The 15,323-nt window shown below is 44.1% G+C and overlaps 1 protein-coding gene across 5 annotated transcripts in view; it reads left to right on the top strand.

The window, feature by feature from the left end:
- EWSR1 (EWS RNA binding protein 1) overlaps window positions 1-14,069 on the top strand; it is a 40,166-nt gene extending 26,097 nt beyond the window's left edge. Inside the window, exons 10-18 of one of the 5 annotated variants that reach the window (XM_074972964.1) lie at window positions 792-829; window positions 1,364-1,396; window positions 2,418-2,536; window positions 4,115-4,244; window positions 5,139-5,261; window positions 9,007-9,166; window positions 9,964-10,061; window positions 11,144-11,396; window positions 13,417-14,069. In XM_074972964.1, coding sequence (XP_074829065.1) covers window positions 792-829; window positions 1,364-1,396; window positions 2,418-2,536; window positions 4,115-4,244; window positions 5,139-5,261; window positions 9,007-9,166; window positions 9,964-10,061; window positions 11,144-11,396; window positions 13,417-13,456 — 994 coding nt within the window. In that variant the 3' untranslated portion in view covers window positions 13,457-14,069. The remainder of the gene's footprint in view (window positions 1-791; window positions 830-1,363; window positions 1,397-2,417; window positions 2,537-4,114; window positions 4,245-5,138; window positions 5,262-9,006; window positions 9,167-9,963; window positions 10,062-11,143; window positions 11,397-13,416) is intronic. The other 4 variants (XM_074972963.1, XM_074972961.1, XM_074972966.1 and 1 more) reach the window with 4 other exon arrangements.
- The last annotated feature ends 1,254 nt before the right edge of the window (window positions 14,070-15,323 follow it).

The raw sequence follows: 15,323 nt of genomic DNA, 5'->3' as shown, positions 1-15,323 counted from the left end.
CCCTCCTCTCTTCCCTCCCTCAAAACAACACCCCCACCCAGAAAACCCTTTTCAGGTGGCATTTTCCTAATTAACCAGCACTTGGAAGCAACTGAAAACTAATAGCCTAGTCTGTGCTTTTGTATTAAAAGCTAGAGGCTGTAATTTTTGCATTGGCACACATTAAAATCTTAATTTCTGGTTTGTGTCCATAAAGCTGCACCCCCAGGCCTTTGAGCCCTGATATATTCTGTAAGTTCTTCTTCCACAGAGACTGTTAAATCCAGTAGTGACCTCAATGTATGGCTTTATACTAAGGTTTTAGTGGAAATGTCATCTGAACTGTGTTCTAGGTATTACATATGGTTGTCTCCTGCCTTTTTAACTGTTAATGTTAGGGACCCAGGAACTCAGTTTGCTCTCCTGCTGCAAGAGGCTGAGGGTGCACCTTTATGTACATACAAAGGGGAGGGAGTTGACCTATAGGTGACTTATCTTTTTTTTAAAAATCAAACACAATTTGAAAATCTCTAAATGTTTTTGCCAAGTATTGTACTGTTAATACCAATACAAGTAATGAAAGGGTACAGCAGCAAAAGTGGTGTCTAAACCAGACAAGCAAGGTTGTGCATAAAGGAAATTTGAGCAAGCTGCCCTGAAGAAAGGCATAGTGACGAGATGAGAGACAGACAGACAGATGCATTGTTTGGAGATGTTTAGCCAGTGCCATTCTTCCCAGTGAGCCCCAGAGGCTCAGAGCGGTACTGGCTTTTTAAAGGGAAAGGCCTTCATTTCTTCGTTTATCCCCCCAGCAGCGCTGGAGAGCGAGGTGGCTTCAATAAGCCTGGTGGTAAGTTTTTGAGCATTACAATGGATAGTGTTTAAAAAAAAATCAGTCAGTTTTTAGAAAAAAAAATATATAATTTTTATTAGTTTCATAAGTGGTTAAAAATGACATATACAACAAGACTTTAATGGGTACTGCCGGCAATGCCTAGGGGTATAAGGTTAACCTATGGTTACAAAACAAAGGGTAACTTGAAGTATTGAGAAACTACTTTTGTAATTTGGGGAGAATAAATTTAATTTTGTTTGGATTTAATAAAGAAAAATAACTTTTCTTATAAATATACACTGATTGGCCCAGTAAAGCTAAAGAAGTGTAATAATGGTTAATGGTTTTAAAGGCTGCTAAAAGTAGCAGACTGATCACAAAAAAACCGTAAAAAGGTGCATTGCTAAAATTTTTGCAATGCAGGTCAATTTGAGTTTAACCAACACCATCATATGGTGGTTGTAAGTAGATAGATTTGTGTGTGTTGGTTTTCAGCCTGCAAGACGTGCACTAACAAAACTTTATATGATTTTTTTCCTTGACTGGCAGGACCCATGGAAGAAGGACCAGATCTTGATTTAGGTAATTTTGAATACTGTTCAGAATATCACCTGTGCATGCTGAAAAGAAGGATTTCTCACTTGTTCTTCCTCCCCAAGTGAAGGCAGTCATTCACATTGCTTGTCCGCAAAGGTTTATCTGCCTTATTTCTTCCCTGCCTATATAAAAAGTTCAGGGGCATTCACCCTCTATATCCCAGTGTCTTGATCCATTTCTTCTACTTTCTTAATTAATCCAGTAGCTGGGCTGGCTGATTTAAATTTGCAAAGATTCATTTGGATGCTTATCCTTCCCTTCATGAAAGAGGAGAGTATTTAAGCAGCATGTCCATGGGTATTCAGATATACCAGGCATCTAATTTCAAGCAGTATTGAAATAACTACCACACAGGCATATACTAGCTTTACTTTTCTCTTCCTTTCCTCCCTTCCACCACCCATAGCCTGTGAATTTGTAGTTTTTTCCTTTCTAGTCCTGTACATATCTGCATTTTGTGTCGCTGTTGCTGTTTCCAGGATCAGCTTAGGTCATTGCCTATATGATTGTACAAAAGATGTAAAATCTAATTTGCACCTGCAGTTGGATATCTGTTTTTGCACAGATCTCAGATTATTGCTCAAAAAGACTTCCATTATATCAGCCACCCAATTTTGGCTACAGTTTCTCATGGCACTTTAATGGTATACATCCAGCCATGGCAAGAGACCAGACCAAAATTCCCTTATGTAGGAGGTCAGTAGGAAATAAATCAGCTGATTATTTGTAAAGGATGAGCTTTTTTACAGATACTTTCTTAGTGATCAGTATGTGGTATGGCTCTTCCTTATGTATAGAGAAGATGCCACTGAATCCCCATGTTGTATGGCTGGATTTTTATCTGGCATTTCCATAAATATACAAGTATTTACCCTCACTGAAAGAGAGGTAGTAGTCCATTTAGGAGATTATCACTAAAGTTGACCAGATAAAACTGAACTCTGTCCTTCATTATCTTTTGTGATCACCTGGTATAATGATATTTCTGTGAATTTGATCTCCTTAGGCCCACCTGTAGACACAGATGACGATTCAGACAACAGTTCAGTTTATGTACAGGGACTGAGTGACGGTGTGACCCTGGAGGAGCTGGCAGACTTCTTCAAACAATGTGGTGTTGTCAAGGTGGGTGACAACATGGGTATGCATAGGAAATACAACCTAGGTGGAGCTACTGTAAGGTGAGTGCATAACTGGTTGGAAAATTGTTCACAGAGAGTAGTTATGAATTGTTCACAGTCAAGGTGGAAGGACATATTGACTGGGATCAGTTCTGGGTCTGGTTCTGTTCATTATCTTCATCAATGATTTATGTAATGGCATAGAGTACACTTATAAAGTTTGGGGGCTGTACCAAACTGGGAGGATTTGCAGTTGCTTTGGAGGATATGATCTGGACAAAGTGGAGAAATGGTCCGAAGTAAATAGGATGAAATTTAATAAGGACAAATGCAAAGTACCCCACTTAGGAAGGAGCTGTCAGTTGCACACATTCAAAATGGGAAATGACTGGCTAGGAAGGAGTAATGCAGAAAGGGATCTGGGGGTTATAGTGGATCACAAGCTAACTGAGTCAACAGTGTAAGATTGTTGCCCAAAAAAAAAAAAAAAAGCAAACATTCTGGGATGTATTAGCAGGAGTGTTGTAAGGAAGACATGAGAAATTATTATTCTGCTCTATTCAGCGCTGATTAGGCCTCAACTGGAGTATGGTGTTCAGTTCTGGGTGCCACATTTCAGGAAAGATGTGGACAAATTGGAGAAAATCCAGAGAAAAGCAACAAAAATCATCAAAGGTCTAGAAAACATGACCTATGATCGAAGACTGAAAAAAATGTGTGTGTTTAGTTGGAGAAGAGAAGACTGAGGAGGGAGATAACAGTTTTCAAGTATATAAAAGTTGTTACAAGGAGAAGGGAAAAAATTGTTCTCCTTAACCTCTGAGGGTAGGACAAGAAGCAATGGGCTTAAACTGCAGCAAGGATGGTTTAGGTTGGACACCAGGAAAAACTTCCTAACTGTCAGGGTGGCTAAGCACTGGAATAAATTGCCTAGGAAGGTTGTGGAATCTCCATCATTGGAAATTTTGAAGAGCAGGTTAGACAAACACCTGTCAGGGATGGCCTAGATAATACTTAGTCCTGCCATGAGTGCAAGGGACTTAAATGACCTCTTGAGTTTCCTTACAAACCTATGATTCTATGCAGGACCGCTGGAGTGTGGAACAATAACTATCTCACCGACTAGTAGAGTGGGATGGAAATAGAGCTGTGATTCTCAGCCTTTTCCATACTGGGACACCCCCACCCAGTGTATTCCAGGCAGGACCACCTCCCATATAGCAGTATGGTCCCAACCCAGCAGGCTGAGAACCCCTGAAATAACTTGCAGAGTTATATTCCAGAAGAGCCTTTTAGGACTTGTCCTTCAGTGTCCATTTCAGGTTTCTGAATTGTACTGTAGTTGTGCCCTCTAGGTGGGATAGGGGGGTTAGTCACATCCTTTAAGGGATTGGGGGGCAGGATCTGTGTGGATTTGCTCTTTCCTGATACATATAACTGAAATGGAGTATTTGACCTCTACCTCAGAGGAATTGGGGATGATTTTAAGAGTAGTGGAGAAGGATATCTTGGGAATCTTTTGTTTACAGTTCATTCAATTTATTGCACTGCAGTTTGAAGTGTGATTTTATTTTCCTGCTAGATGAACAAGAGGACTGGGCAACCTATGATAAACTTCTATCTTGACAAAGAAACTGGAAAGCCAAAAGGAGATGCCACAGTGTCCTATGATGACCCATCAACTGCCAAAGCAGCTGTAGAATGGTTTGATGGCAAGTGACTGGAATTAACTCTTGCTTCTGATGAGCATAGTTTTGACTGGGATTTATTTCATAGAATAGGTGCCAATTTTTCCAGGTGCTGGTGGATGCTTGACCCAGTCCCGCCCTGACTTCACCTTTGCCCCGCCCCCATTCCAACCCCTTCCTCAAAGTTTCTGCCCCAACCTTGCCCCCTCTCTGCCCTTATTGGACCCCTTCCCCAAATCCCCGCCCTGGCCCTGCCTCTTCCCACAAAGCGTGCCGTATTCCTCCTCCCCCCTTCCTCCCAGTGCTTGCTGCTGCAAAACAGCTGGGAGCTGGGGGGAGAAGCAGGATGTGGCATGCTCAGGGGAGGAGGCGGAGCTGGGGCAGGGGCGGGGTGGGGAGCTGCTGGTGGGTGCAGAGCACCCACCGATTTTTCCCCCGTGGGTTCTCCAGCCATGGAGCACCCAGGGAGTCGGCGCCTATGTTTCATAGCTAAGTATTTGGCTAATTCAGAGGATAAAAAAGTGGGGTTTTGTGCCCTTCACATAGGGAGGCCCTACATACATATGCATGCACGCACGCACAAACGCAAATCTTGCTTGGAAAGATGTTACCTGGGAAATGTTCTGGTGTTAGTCAAACCAGATAAGATAAGCCAGCTCCCTAGGGCGCTAACTTCCAAGTAGTCTGGGCAACTCGGTGTAGAGTTTCTTTGGTTCTACAGGTCAGAGGTGGAATTCTCCCGCACCCTCCAGCACTTAATAGAGGGACACCTTTCCCTTTGATCAGTGACTATGGATACATGTATCCTGTAGGATGCATGTACATGGTACCCAAGCCCTATTCCCCCTCCAGTAGTGGAAGTTTGTGACCATGTAAGCAAGCCACACTTTTCTGTTTTATTTTTTTTTCTTCCCCCAGGAAAAGATTTCCAGGGGAGCAAACTCAAAGTTTCTCTCACTCGGAAGAAGGCGCCAATGAACAGCATGAGGGGTGGGATGCCCCCACGTGAATCACGTGGATTGCCTCCTCCTCTGCGTGGAGGTAATGTTGGCCAGAGTCTGTATGAATGAGCTGAATTCCCCTGGAACCTTATTGTGCAGAGCTGGGGTGTAGTGTACACCAAGCAGCATAGTTCCCTCTAAGGTGCGTGCCTGAGGGAATGAAGGGCCGCACACCTAATTAGTGGAGCCACGCAGGCGTGGCTCCACTAATTAGATGCCTCATGACCCTGCAGAGAGAGAACATGGAGAAGGTGAGCTGGTGGGGGGAATAGGGGGTGAGATGTGGGGGGAGACATGAGTTGCGACTCTGGTCCCGACTGTCTCCCAAGCAGCCCCAGTTGTGCTGTGGGTGGCGGCCAGGAGAGATGGGACAAGCGAGTCTCTCCCAAGCAGCCCCAGCTGTGCTGTGGGTGGCGGCCAGGAGAGATGGGACAAGCGAGTCTCTCCCAGGCAGCCCGTCTCTCGCCCACAGCCCAGATGGGAAGAGACAGACAAACACCACAATACCATAAGAAAGATTTAACTAAATGTCACTTTTTAAATGTCATATTTGTTTCACAAAAAGAAAAGGAGGACTTGTGGCACCTTAGAGACTAACAAATTTATTTGGCATAAGCTTTTGTGAGCTACAGCTCACTTCATCGGATGCATGCAGTGGAAAATACAGTAGGGGGATTTTATATACACAGAGAATATGAAACAATGGGTGTTACCATACACACGGTAACAAGAGTGATCCGGTAAGGTGAGCTATTACCAGCAGGAGAGGAAAAAAAAACCTTTTGTAGTGATGATCAAGGTGGGCCATTTCCAGCAGTTGACAAGAAGGTGTGAGGAACAGTAGGGGGAAAAATAAACATGAGGAAATAGGTTTACTTTGTGTAATGACACATCCACTCCCAGTCTTTATTCAAGCCTAATTTAATGGTGTCCAGTTTGCAAATTAATTCAAATTCAGCAGTCTCTTACAGTGTGTATGGTAACACCCATTGTTTCATGTTCTCTGTGTATATGAAATCCCCCTACTGTATTTCCACTGCATGCATCCGATGAAGTGAGCTGTAGCTCATGAAAGCTCATGCTCAAATAAATTTGTTAGTCTCTAAGGTGCCACAAGTCCTCCTTTTTCTTTTTGCGGATACAGACTAACACGGCTGCTACTCTGAAACCTGATATTTGTTTCACTGTGTTAAAGATTACCCCATGTCATGTGTGCCATTTACAGATATATGCATTTTGCAGAATTTTGCTTCTGCCTTTTCAATGTAAAAAACTAGTGGATAGATACAATCATCAAATGTATTTAGCTTCATTTTCGTTATTTTACCACTGATTATACCTGAATTTTGTGTACAAAATTGTGAATACAAAAAGTAGAAACAGGATTTGAGATGTGCTTTATATATGACAACTGCTTTTATTCTTCCAAAAAAGAGATCCCTGTAGATAAGTAGTTCTGGCTGGAGAATAACTGCAGTAACTTTGGTTTGTTTTTTAAAAAGAATCCAAATAAATCATCTCCTCCCCAAAACTGTCTTTAAAAATCACATTTAATAACCATTTCTATAATCACAAAAGTGACAATGTATTATTTATGCCTAGCTTTTGCATTGGTTGGCATTTTGGAATTGCTTGTCTGGTACATAGGTTAATTAATCTAGTTCCTAAAATTAACGGTACCTCCACCAGCTGCTTAAAATGTTTGGATTTAGCTTTGTTTCGGAACATGTACTACAGCTTTAAAGTTTGATTAACAGTATCCCTCTTGTATTTTCTAACCTGTCACGTCCCAGCCCCTGCTTCGGGGCTGCAGTGGCCAAGAGAGAGGCCTCCAGACAAGTTTTAGAATTCGTTTGGGAGGTATTGGAAACCATTAAGGCCAGATCTTTGCTATCTGGTATAGTTCTGGCTCTTTAGAGTACTCTCATTGACTCCTAAGTAGCAAGCATTTGGTGCTAGGTGTTTTGTAGGATGAAGACTTTATTTGCAAATTATTTGAAGCAGGGGTCTGTCTGCAAACTCTGAAGCGATGTGTTAATGTGCTCCATTTACTTAAGGCTGGGCTTGTAAAAACTTAATGAGCCTAGTCTGAGTTTTTGAGTTGGCAACATGCACAAATTACAGGAGAATTTTGCCTTTTTCTACAGGGCTCTGTTTCACCATAACCAACCACTTGATAGGTTTCAGAGTAGCAGCTGTGTTAGTCTGTATTCGCAAAAAGAAAAGCAGGACCTGTGGCACCTTAGAGACTAACCAATTTATTTGAGCATAAGCTTTCGTGAGCTACAGCTCACTTCATCGGATGCATTCAGTGGAAAATACAGTGGGGAGATTTTATATACACAGAGAACATGAAACAATGGGTGTTACCATACACACTGTAAGGAGAGGGATCACTTAAGACGAGCTAATACCAGCAGGAGAGCGGGGTGGTGGGGGGGAACCTTACAAAAGGTTCCTCCCTCCGCTCTCCTGCTGGTATTAGCTCGTCTTAAGGAGAGCGGAGGGAGGAACCTTTTGTAAGGTTCCCCCCCACCACCCCGCTCTCCTGCTGGTATTAGCTCGTCTTAAGTGATCCCTCTCCTTACAGTGTGTATGGTAACACCCATTGTTTCATGTTCTCTGTGTATATAAAATCTCCCCACTGTATTTTCCACTGAATGCATCCGATGAAGTGAGCTGTAGCTCACGAAAGCTTATGCTCAAATAAATTGGTTAGTCTCTAAGGTGCCACAGGTCCTGCTTTTCTTTTTGCAACTACTTGATGTTTTACTTCCTGTTGTATTTTCAGTGTTGTCACTTGTTTGTGGTTTGTTTGCTGTCTGTGTCGCTTTATTACTTATTTTTACTGTTCTATGTGTGTGAAGTTTTAATCAAATTAAGAGTTGACATTCTATAGAAATTGTATAAGCCTGAGTGAATGCCTTTTACTCTCCTGTCCAGTATCAGAAAATACTGTATTAATACTTGCGAGGAGAGAATGACTATTTCTAGTTGACTCCTAGATTTGTTTAGTATCTTGAAGCTGAGCTATGTGTGCAGATAATATACATGCAAGAGGTATAGTTTTGTGGACTGCAAAAGTCCGTAGCATGCTAGTGTTTTGGCAGATTCTTAATTTTTTGAGAGCAGCTTTCCGTGAAGATTTAGTGGTCTATGGGAGTAGGTTATTAAATTGGGCCTCTGGCACGTATTTTTTATGCTTTCACTTAATGGCTGTCTTTGTTTTATCTATATAGCTGTTTTCAGTATGCCACATTTTGGTGTGTTTACTAGCTTGATTTGTTAGAAAGGATGATAAAATGCATGTACTCCACTCCAAGGGGTACATAATCAGCTCCTCTCCTAAGATAGCATGGGCTATAACTGAGTCTGAGTGGGTCCACAGCAGTGTTGCCCCACATTGTGAGGAAACAGTCACATACAGAGAGTCTGCTATTTCAGTGTAATACAGCTATCCGTGTTAATTTTCTTTATTTTAATTTTCTTTTTATTTGATTTCATATTAAATAAACATCTTAAGCAGTGCACCTTGTTAATTATCCCTTGTTTTAATATTTTTTCTTCTTCCATACCTATAACTTTTTAAAAATATATCTAGGCTTTTTGTTCGTGTTGGTGGGCGGTGGCGCACATCCACACATTACCTCATTATTGGTGCTGCACATAACAAAACTCATTCCGCACATGGATCTAAAAAATTAGAGGGAACATTACTGAGCAACACCCTAAGTTGTGGAGGTGACCAGAGTCTGCATTGGAATTAACTGACTTCTTTCTTTCAGGCCCAGGGGGTCCTGGTGGTTCTGGTGGTCCAATGGGCCGTATGGGAAGCAGAGGTGGAGACAGGGGAGGCTTCCCTCCAAGAGGACCGCGGGGTTCTAGAGGAAACCCTTCTGGAGGAAACGTCCAGCACCGAGCTGGAGACTGGCAGTGCCCCAATCCGTAAGTATTTGCATTACCAACTAGGCTGATCTGTTAACACCTTTGTGCCCTGTAGTCCTGCATGTAAACCCAGGTGCCTTCTTCCTTACATGATACCTGGCACTGCAGCCCACTCGGCTTTCATCTCCTGCAGAATGTCACAGGCCCCATCATGCTAATAATCATGTCACCAAAATGCCTGGGTACTTGTCAGTTAGGAAATGGCTCATTTGGGGCCAGAACTTCTGGTAATAAAGTACAGTTCAAATTTTGAAAAAATAAGCTGTTGAATTTACTGTAATTGAGAGCTTGAACTAAGCAGAGATGCATTAGTGATTACATACAGTCCTTGCCAATTTAACATCTCTGTCATATTAGAGGTAGCAATATTATTTGTTTGTATTGCAGTAGTGCCATTGTGCTAGGTGCTGTACAAACACAACAAAAAGACAGTCCCTGCCCCAAGAGGAGCATAGTTGGAGCAACCACATCATTCGGTGTAATAATACATTGCCATTCTTTTGTACTGGCAAAGCAGATAAAAAGGGCTGTGTTAGTGTGGTGCAGATATTAACTAGTTAGTCATCACAAACCCCAAGATGGAGAAATGTGGGCTGGTTGACTTGCTCACTTACAGACTCGGTATCAAAGTTGAGAACAAAATCCTTACATTTGTCTCTTGTTCTGTACTAGGACCAGCGTCCTTTCCTAGATCAGTTACATAGCCATTAAAAGTTATTAAGGTAGATCTTCGAATCTTGTTTCTCATTCAGAAACCTTTTTTTTTAAAGTCTTCACTAACTGATGGTTCTGTCTAGGGGCTGTGGAAACCAGAACTTTGCCTGGAGAACAGAGTGTAATCAATGCAAGGCTCCTAAACCAGAAGGCTTTCTTCCACCCCCCTTCCCACCTCCAGGTATGTATGTGGCACAGCTTTTAGAGAGGAGCTCAAGGTTATTCCCAGAGCATGGGAAATGAGTACTTAAGATGAACCACCTCCTTTGCATATGTGATTGACATTGCTTATACAGTGTTCTCAGGGACTGATCACTAGAGGTGGATAATTACTGGGTAAATAACACCCTCTTGGAGCTGTAGAGGCAGCAGTTTGTGGTTCTGTTCTGCTTGAGATGACTTGCTCTCACTTTCCTGCTATTTCTGTGACTCTTTCCTTGCATCTGTCTGCAGCAATCCAGTTTCCTACAGGCAGATGTACACTACTGCTTGAGTCAATCTAACTTGCGTTGCTCAGGGATGTGAAAAAGACTTGTGACGCAAGTTACAGTGACCTCAGTGCTGTCCACACCAGCACTGTGTTGACTGGAGACGCTTCCACGTCTCGCAGAGGTGGAGTAATTATGCTGAAGGAAGAGCGCTCTCCCTTCGGCATAGAGCGACTTCACCAGACATGCTATAGCAGTGCAACTGCACCAGTGTAGTGTTTCTGCTATAGACCTGCCCTATGACACTGTCACTTTATGTGGCTCCCAGCCAAAACGGCCTCTAAATCAGCCATCTGCCTCTCAAGCTTCCCCAGTGGATTTCAGGATAGCTCAAAATTTTCAGTGGCACTTCTGTAAACATGCAGTTCATGCAGTGTGGCATGAGCCACCAGTGGCTGTCTCCAGCCCAGAAAGTGGCCTGATATTGCTTCCTGGGCATCTGTGCTTTGTTCCTGCAGCTTGTGCAGTGTTGCCAGCATTCATGTTTTTGACAGGGGCCAGCAATTTTGGGTAGAGTGAGAAGTGGGTTTCCTGCCCTGTGATTGGGGTGGCTGCCCTCTTCATGGTTCCACTGCCAGGCCTTAAGCCACCCGCTGCCTCAAAGCTGCATGCACACATCTTGTACTGCTTATTCTTGTGTTGGGTCTGGAGGAAAGTTAGAGATTTAATGTGAAAGGACTAAGTTTTCAGTCCTGGAAATCTGTCTAGAGCAGGCATGTTTTCACCTTAGAGAGCCCTGGTTTCAAATGTACATAGTGACATTTTTCTTCTCCAGGTGGAGATCGTGGCAGAGGTGGCCCTGGTGGCATGAGAGGAGGAAGAGGAGGCCTCATGGATCGTGGTGGCCCTGGTGGAATGTTCAGAGGTGGACGTGGTGGAGATAGAGGCGGATTCAGAGGAGGCCGGGGTATGGATCGAGGTGGATTTGGAGGAGGAAGACGAGGAGGACCAGGGGGCCCACCTGGACCTCTTATGGAGCAAATGGGAGGCAGAGGCGGCAGGCGTGGAGGACCAGGAAAAATGGACAAGTATGTAGGGCGCAAACTAAGGAACCTGGCAAAAGGCTAGGACAGAGGTGGGGTGCGCCCCCTAGGGGGGCGGGAAGGAATGTTTGGGGGGGTGCTGCTGGGGCCCACCCAGCTCCACTCCTGGCTCTGGCTGCTGGCTCCGCTCCCGGGCTTGTGCTTGGTGCCCCAGCTACCAGCCCCATGCCCAGGGCTGCCCCCAGCTGTGGCCCCAGCCTCAACCGCCTTACCAAGTGTCCGTATCCCCCCCTCCTGGAGCTGCGGCCCTCCTCCCAGCCCCAGCTTTCATAGAATCATAGAATATCAGGGTTGGAAGGTCATCTAGTCCAAACCCCTGCTCAAAGCAGGACCAATCCCCAACTAAATCATCCCAGCCAGGGCTTTGTCAAGCCTGACCTTAAAAACTTCTAAGGAAGGAGATTCCACTACCTTCCTAGGTAACACATTCCAGTGCTTAACCACCCTCCTCGTGAAAAAGTTTTTCCTAATATCCAACCTAAACCTCCCCCATTGCAACTTGAGACCATTACTCCTCGTTCAGTCATCTGCTACCACTGAGAACAGTCTAGAGCCATCCTCTTTGGAACCCCCTTTCAGGTAGTTGAAAGTAGCTATCAAATCCCCCCTCATTCTTCTCTTCCGCAGACTAAACAATCCCACTTCCCTCAGCCTCTCCTCATAAGTCATGTATTCCAGTCCCCTAATCGTTTTTGTTGCCCTCTGCTGGACTCTTTCCAATTTTTCCACATCCTTCTTGTAGTGTGGGGCCCAAAACTGGACACAGTACTCCAGATGAGGCCTCACCAATGTCAAATAGAGGGAAACTATCACGTCCTTCGATCTGCTGGCAATGCCCCTACTTATACACCCCAAAATGCCGTTGGCCTTCTTGGCAACCAGGGCACACTGTTGACTCGTATCCAGCTTCTTGTCCACTGTAACCCCTAGGTCCTTTTCTGCACAACTGCTGCCTAGACATTCAGTCCTTAGTCTGTAGCGGTGCATGGGATTCTTCTGTCCTAAGTGCAGGACTCTGCACTTGTCCTTGTTGAACCTCATCAGATTTCTTTTGGCCCAGTCTTCTAATTTGTCTACGGTCCTCTGTATCCTATCCCTACCCTCCAGCGTATCTACCTCTCCTCCCAGTTTAGTGTTTTCAAACTTGCTGAGGGTGCAATCCACGCCATCCTCCAGATCATTAATGAAGATACTGAACAAAACTGGCCCCAGGACTGACCCTTGGGGCACTCCGCTTGATACTGGCTGCCAACTAGACATGGAGCCATTGATCACTACCCGTTGAGCCTGACAATCTAGCCAGCTTTGGGGGGGGGGTAAAAAGTTCGGGGACCACAGGGCTAGGATGATTTGACAACTTCGAATAGGTTTTGGGGTGGAGGCGGGGAATGAAACAAGATCTGATGTGATCAAAGGTAAGTGGAGAAATAAAGCTTAGAAAATCAGTAACTCTTGATCAGAAAGTTGATGGGGACAGTAACAAACACTGAATAATGAAAATTGTGATAGCCTCCTCTTGTGCTAGGAGTGTGCATAGAATCCTAGAAATCTTGGGTTGGAAGGGACCTCGAGCTCATCTGGTCCAGCCTCCTGTGCTGAGGCAGGACAAATAAACAGTACACCATCCCCGACAAGTGTTTGTCTGATCCAGTGGTGGGGATTGCACAACCTCCTTTGGAAGCCTGTGCTAGTGCTATAGTTTTTTTCCTAATATCTAACCTAAATCTCCCTTGCTGCAGATGAAGCCCATGACTTCTTGTCCTGCCTTCAGGGGACATGGAGAACCATGGATCCCCGTCCTCGTTAGAACAGCCCGTAACATGTCTGAAGACTGGGTCCCCTCAGCCTTTTTTCCCCAAAGACTAAACATGCCCCGTGTTTTTCACTTTTCCTCATAAGTCAAATTTTCTAAACCTTTTATCATTTTCCTCCTCCGTCTAATGGAAAGCAAGGTTGTGGGTGTGTCCTATGAGCTATAACCAAACAAGTGGTTTCTTTTTTGTAGGGGTGAACATCGTCAGGAGCGGAGAGACCGGCCCTACTAGAGGCAGAAACCTGCAGAGCTGCATTTACTACCAGATTTATTTTTTAAACCAGAAAATGTTTTAAATTTATAATTCCATATTTATAATGTTGGCCACAACATTATGATTATTCCTTGTCTGTACTTTAGTATTTTTCACCATTTGTGGAGAAACATTAAAACCAAGTTAAATGGTAGTGTGCTGAGTTATTTTTTTTCCTTTTAAACAAGATGGTTGTTTAACTAAAACTAAACCAATGAGAAACCATTGTTGTGAGCATGCTCAGTATCATTGTTTGCAAAACCAGGAGGAGGAGAACTAACTGTAACAATGTTAATGGTTGTGATGTTTTTTTTTAAATAAAATTCCAAATGTTTATAAACTTAATACTTCTCAGCCTCTATTCGACAGCACTCTGAACATCTCCACCTGGAGGGGGCATCGCAAACTCCAGCTCTGTGGGCTCTGCAGAAGAGGCAGTGAGTTTCACTCATGAGTTGTATGTATTATATGGCTTGTAATCCCTTGATATTGAATGTTGCATTGTACGGAGGGAGCAGGGATTGAAATCTACCATGAAAAGATTGAACCAATCCTGAAGTGTATTTGGCAAGGCAGAGCAGGCACCTTAACCTCAAACTGTAAAGTGTGGCTTATTGCATTCAGAGGACAGAATTGAACACACCATTTCAAATGGTCCATTGGACTTCAGAATTGCATCCTGGCTGTAAATAAAGATGTATTGCTGGGTATATAATGACTAGACTTTTTGTAAATAGCAGATGAACGTTTAAGTTCTCTGTGGTAGTGTTTTCATTTCATGTATACCATGCCCAACATCTTGGTATCTGAGTGCAGCTAAGAATCATAGAATCATAGAATATCAGGGTTGGAAGGGACCCCAGAAGGTCATCTAGTCCAACCCCCTGCTCGAAGCAGGACCAATTCCCAGTTAAATCATCCCAGCCAGGGCTTTGTCAAGCCTGACCTTAAAAACCTCTAAGGAAGGAGATTCTACCACCTCCCTAGGTAACGCATTCCAGTGTTTCACCACCCTCTTAGTGAAAAAGTTTTTCCTAATATCCAATCTAAACCTCCCCCATTGCAACTTGAGACCATTACTCCTCGTTCTGTCATCTGCTACCATTGAGAACAGTCTAGAGCCATCCTCTTTGGAACCCCCTTTCAGGTAGTTGAAAGCAGCTATCAAATCCCCCCTCATTCTTCTCTTCTGCAGACTAAACAATCCCAGCTCCCTCAGCCTCTCCTCATAAGTCATGTGCTCTAGACCCCTAATCATTTTTGTTGCCCTTCGCTGGACTCTCTCCAATTTATCCACATCCTTCTTGTAGTGTGGGGCCCAAAACTGGACACAGTACTCCAGATGAGGCCTCACCAATGTCGAATAGAGGGGAACGATCACGTCCCTCGATCTGCTGGCTATGCCCCTACTTATACATCCCAAAATGCCATTGGCCTTCTTGGCAACAAGGACACACTGCTGACTCATATCCAGCTTCTCATCCACTGTCACCCCTAGGTCCTTTTCCGCAGAACTGCTGCCTAGCCATTCGGTCCCTAGTCTGTAGCGGTGCATTGGATTCTTCCATCCTAAGTGTAGGACCCTGCACTTATCCTTATTGAACCTCATCAGATTTCTTTTGGCCCAATCCTCCAATTTGTCTAGGTCCTTCTGTATCCTATCCCTCCCCTCCAGCGTATCTACCACTCCTCCCAGTTTAGTATCATCCGCAAATTTGCTGAGAGTGCAATCCACACCATCCTCCAGATCATTTATGAAGATATTGAACAAAACCGGCCCCAGGACCGACCCCTGGGGCACTCCACTTGACACCGGCTGCCAACTAGACATGGAGCCATTGATCAC

This window comes from Natator depressus, chromosome 15 (genome assembly GCF_965152275.1).
Source record: "Natator depressus isolate rNatDep1 chromosome 15, rNatDep2.hap1, whole genome shotgun sequence".
NCBI classification, from domain to species: Eukaryota; Metazoa; Chordata; order Testudines; family Cheloniidae; genus Natator; species Natator depressus.
The sequence above is the reverse complement of the archived record's forward strand: the minus strand, read 5'-3'. Positions and strand labels throughout refer to the sequence as shown.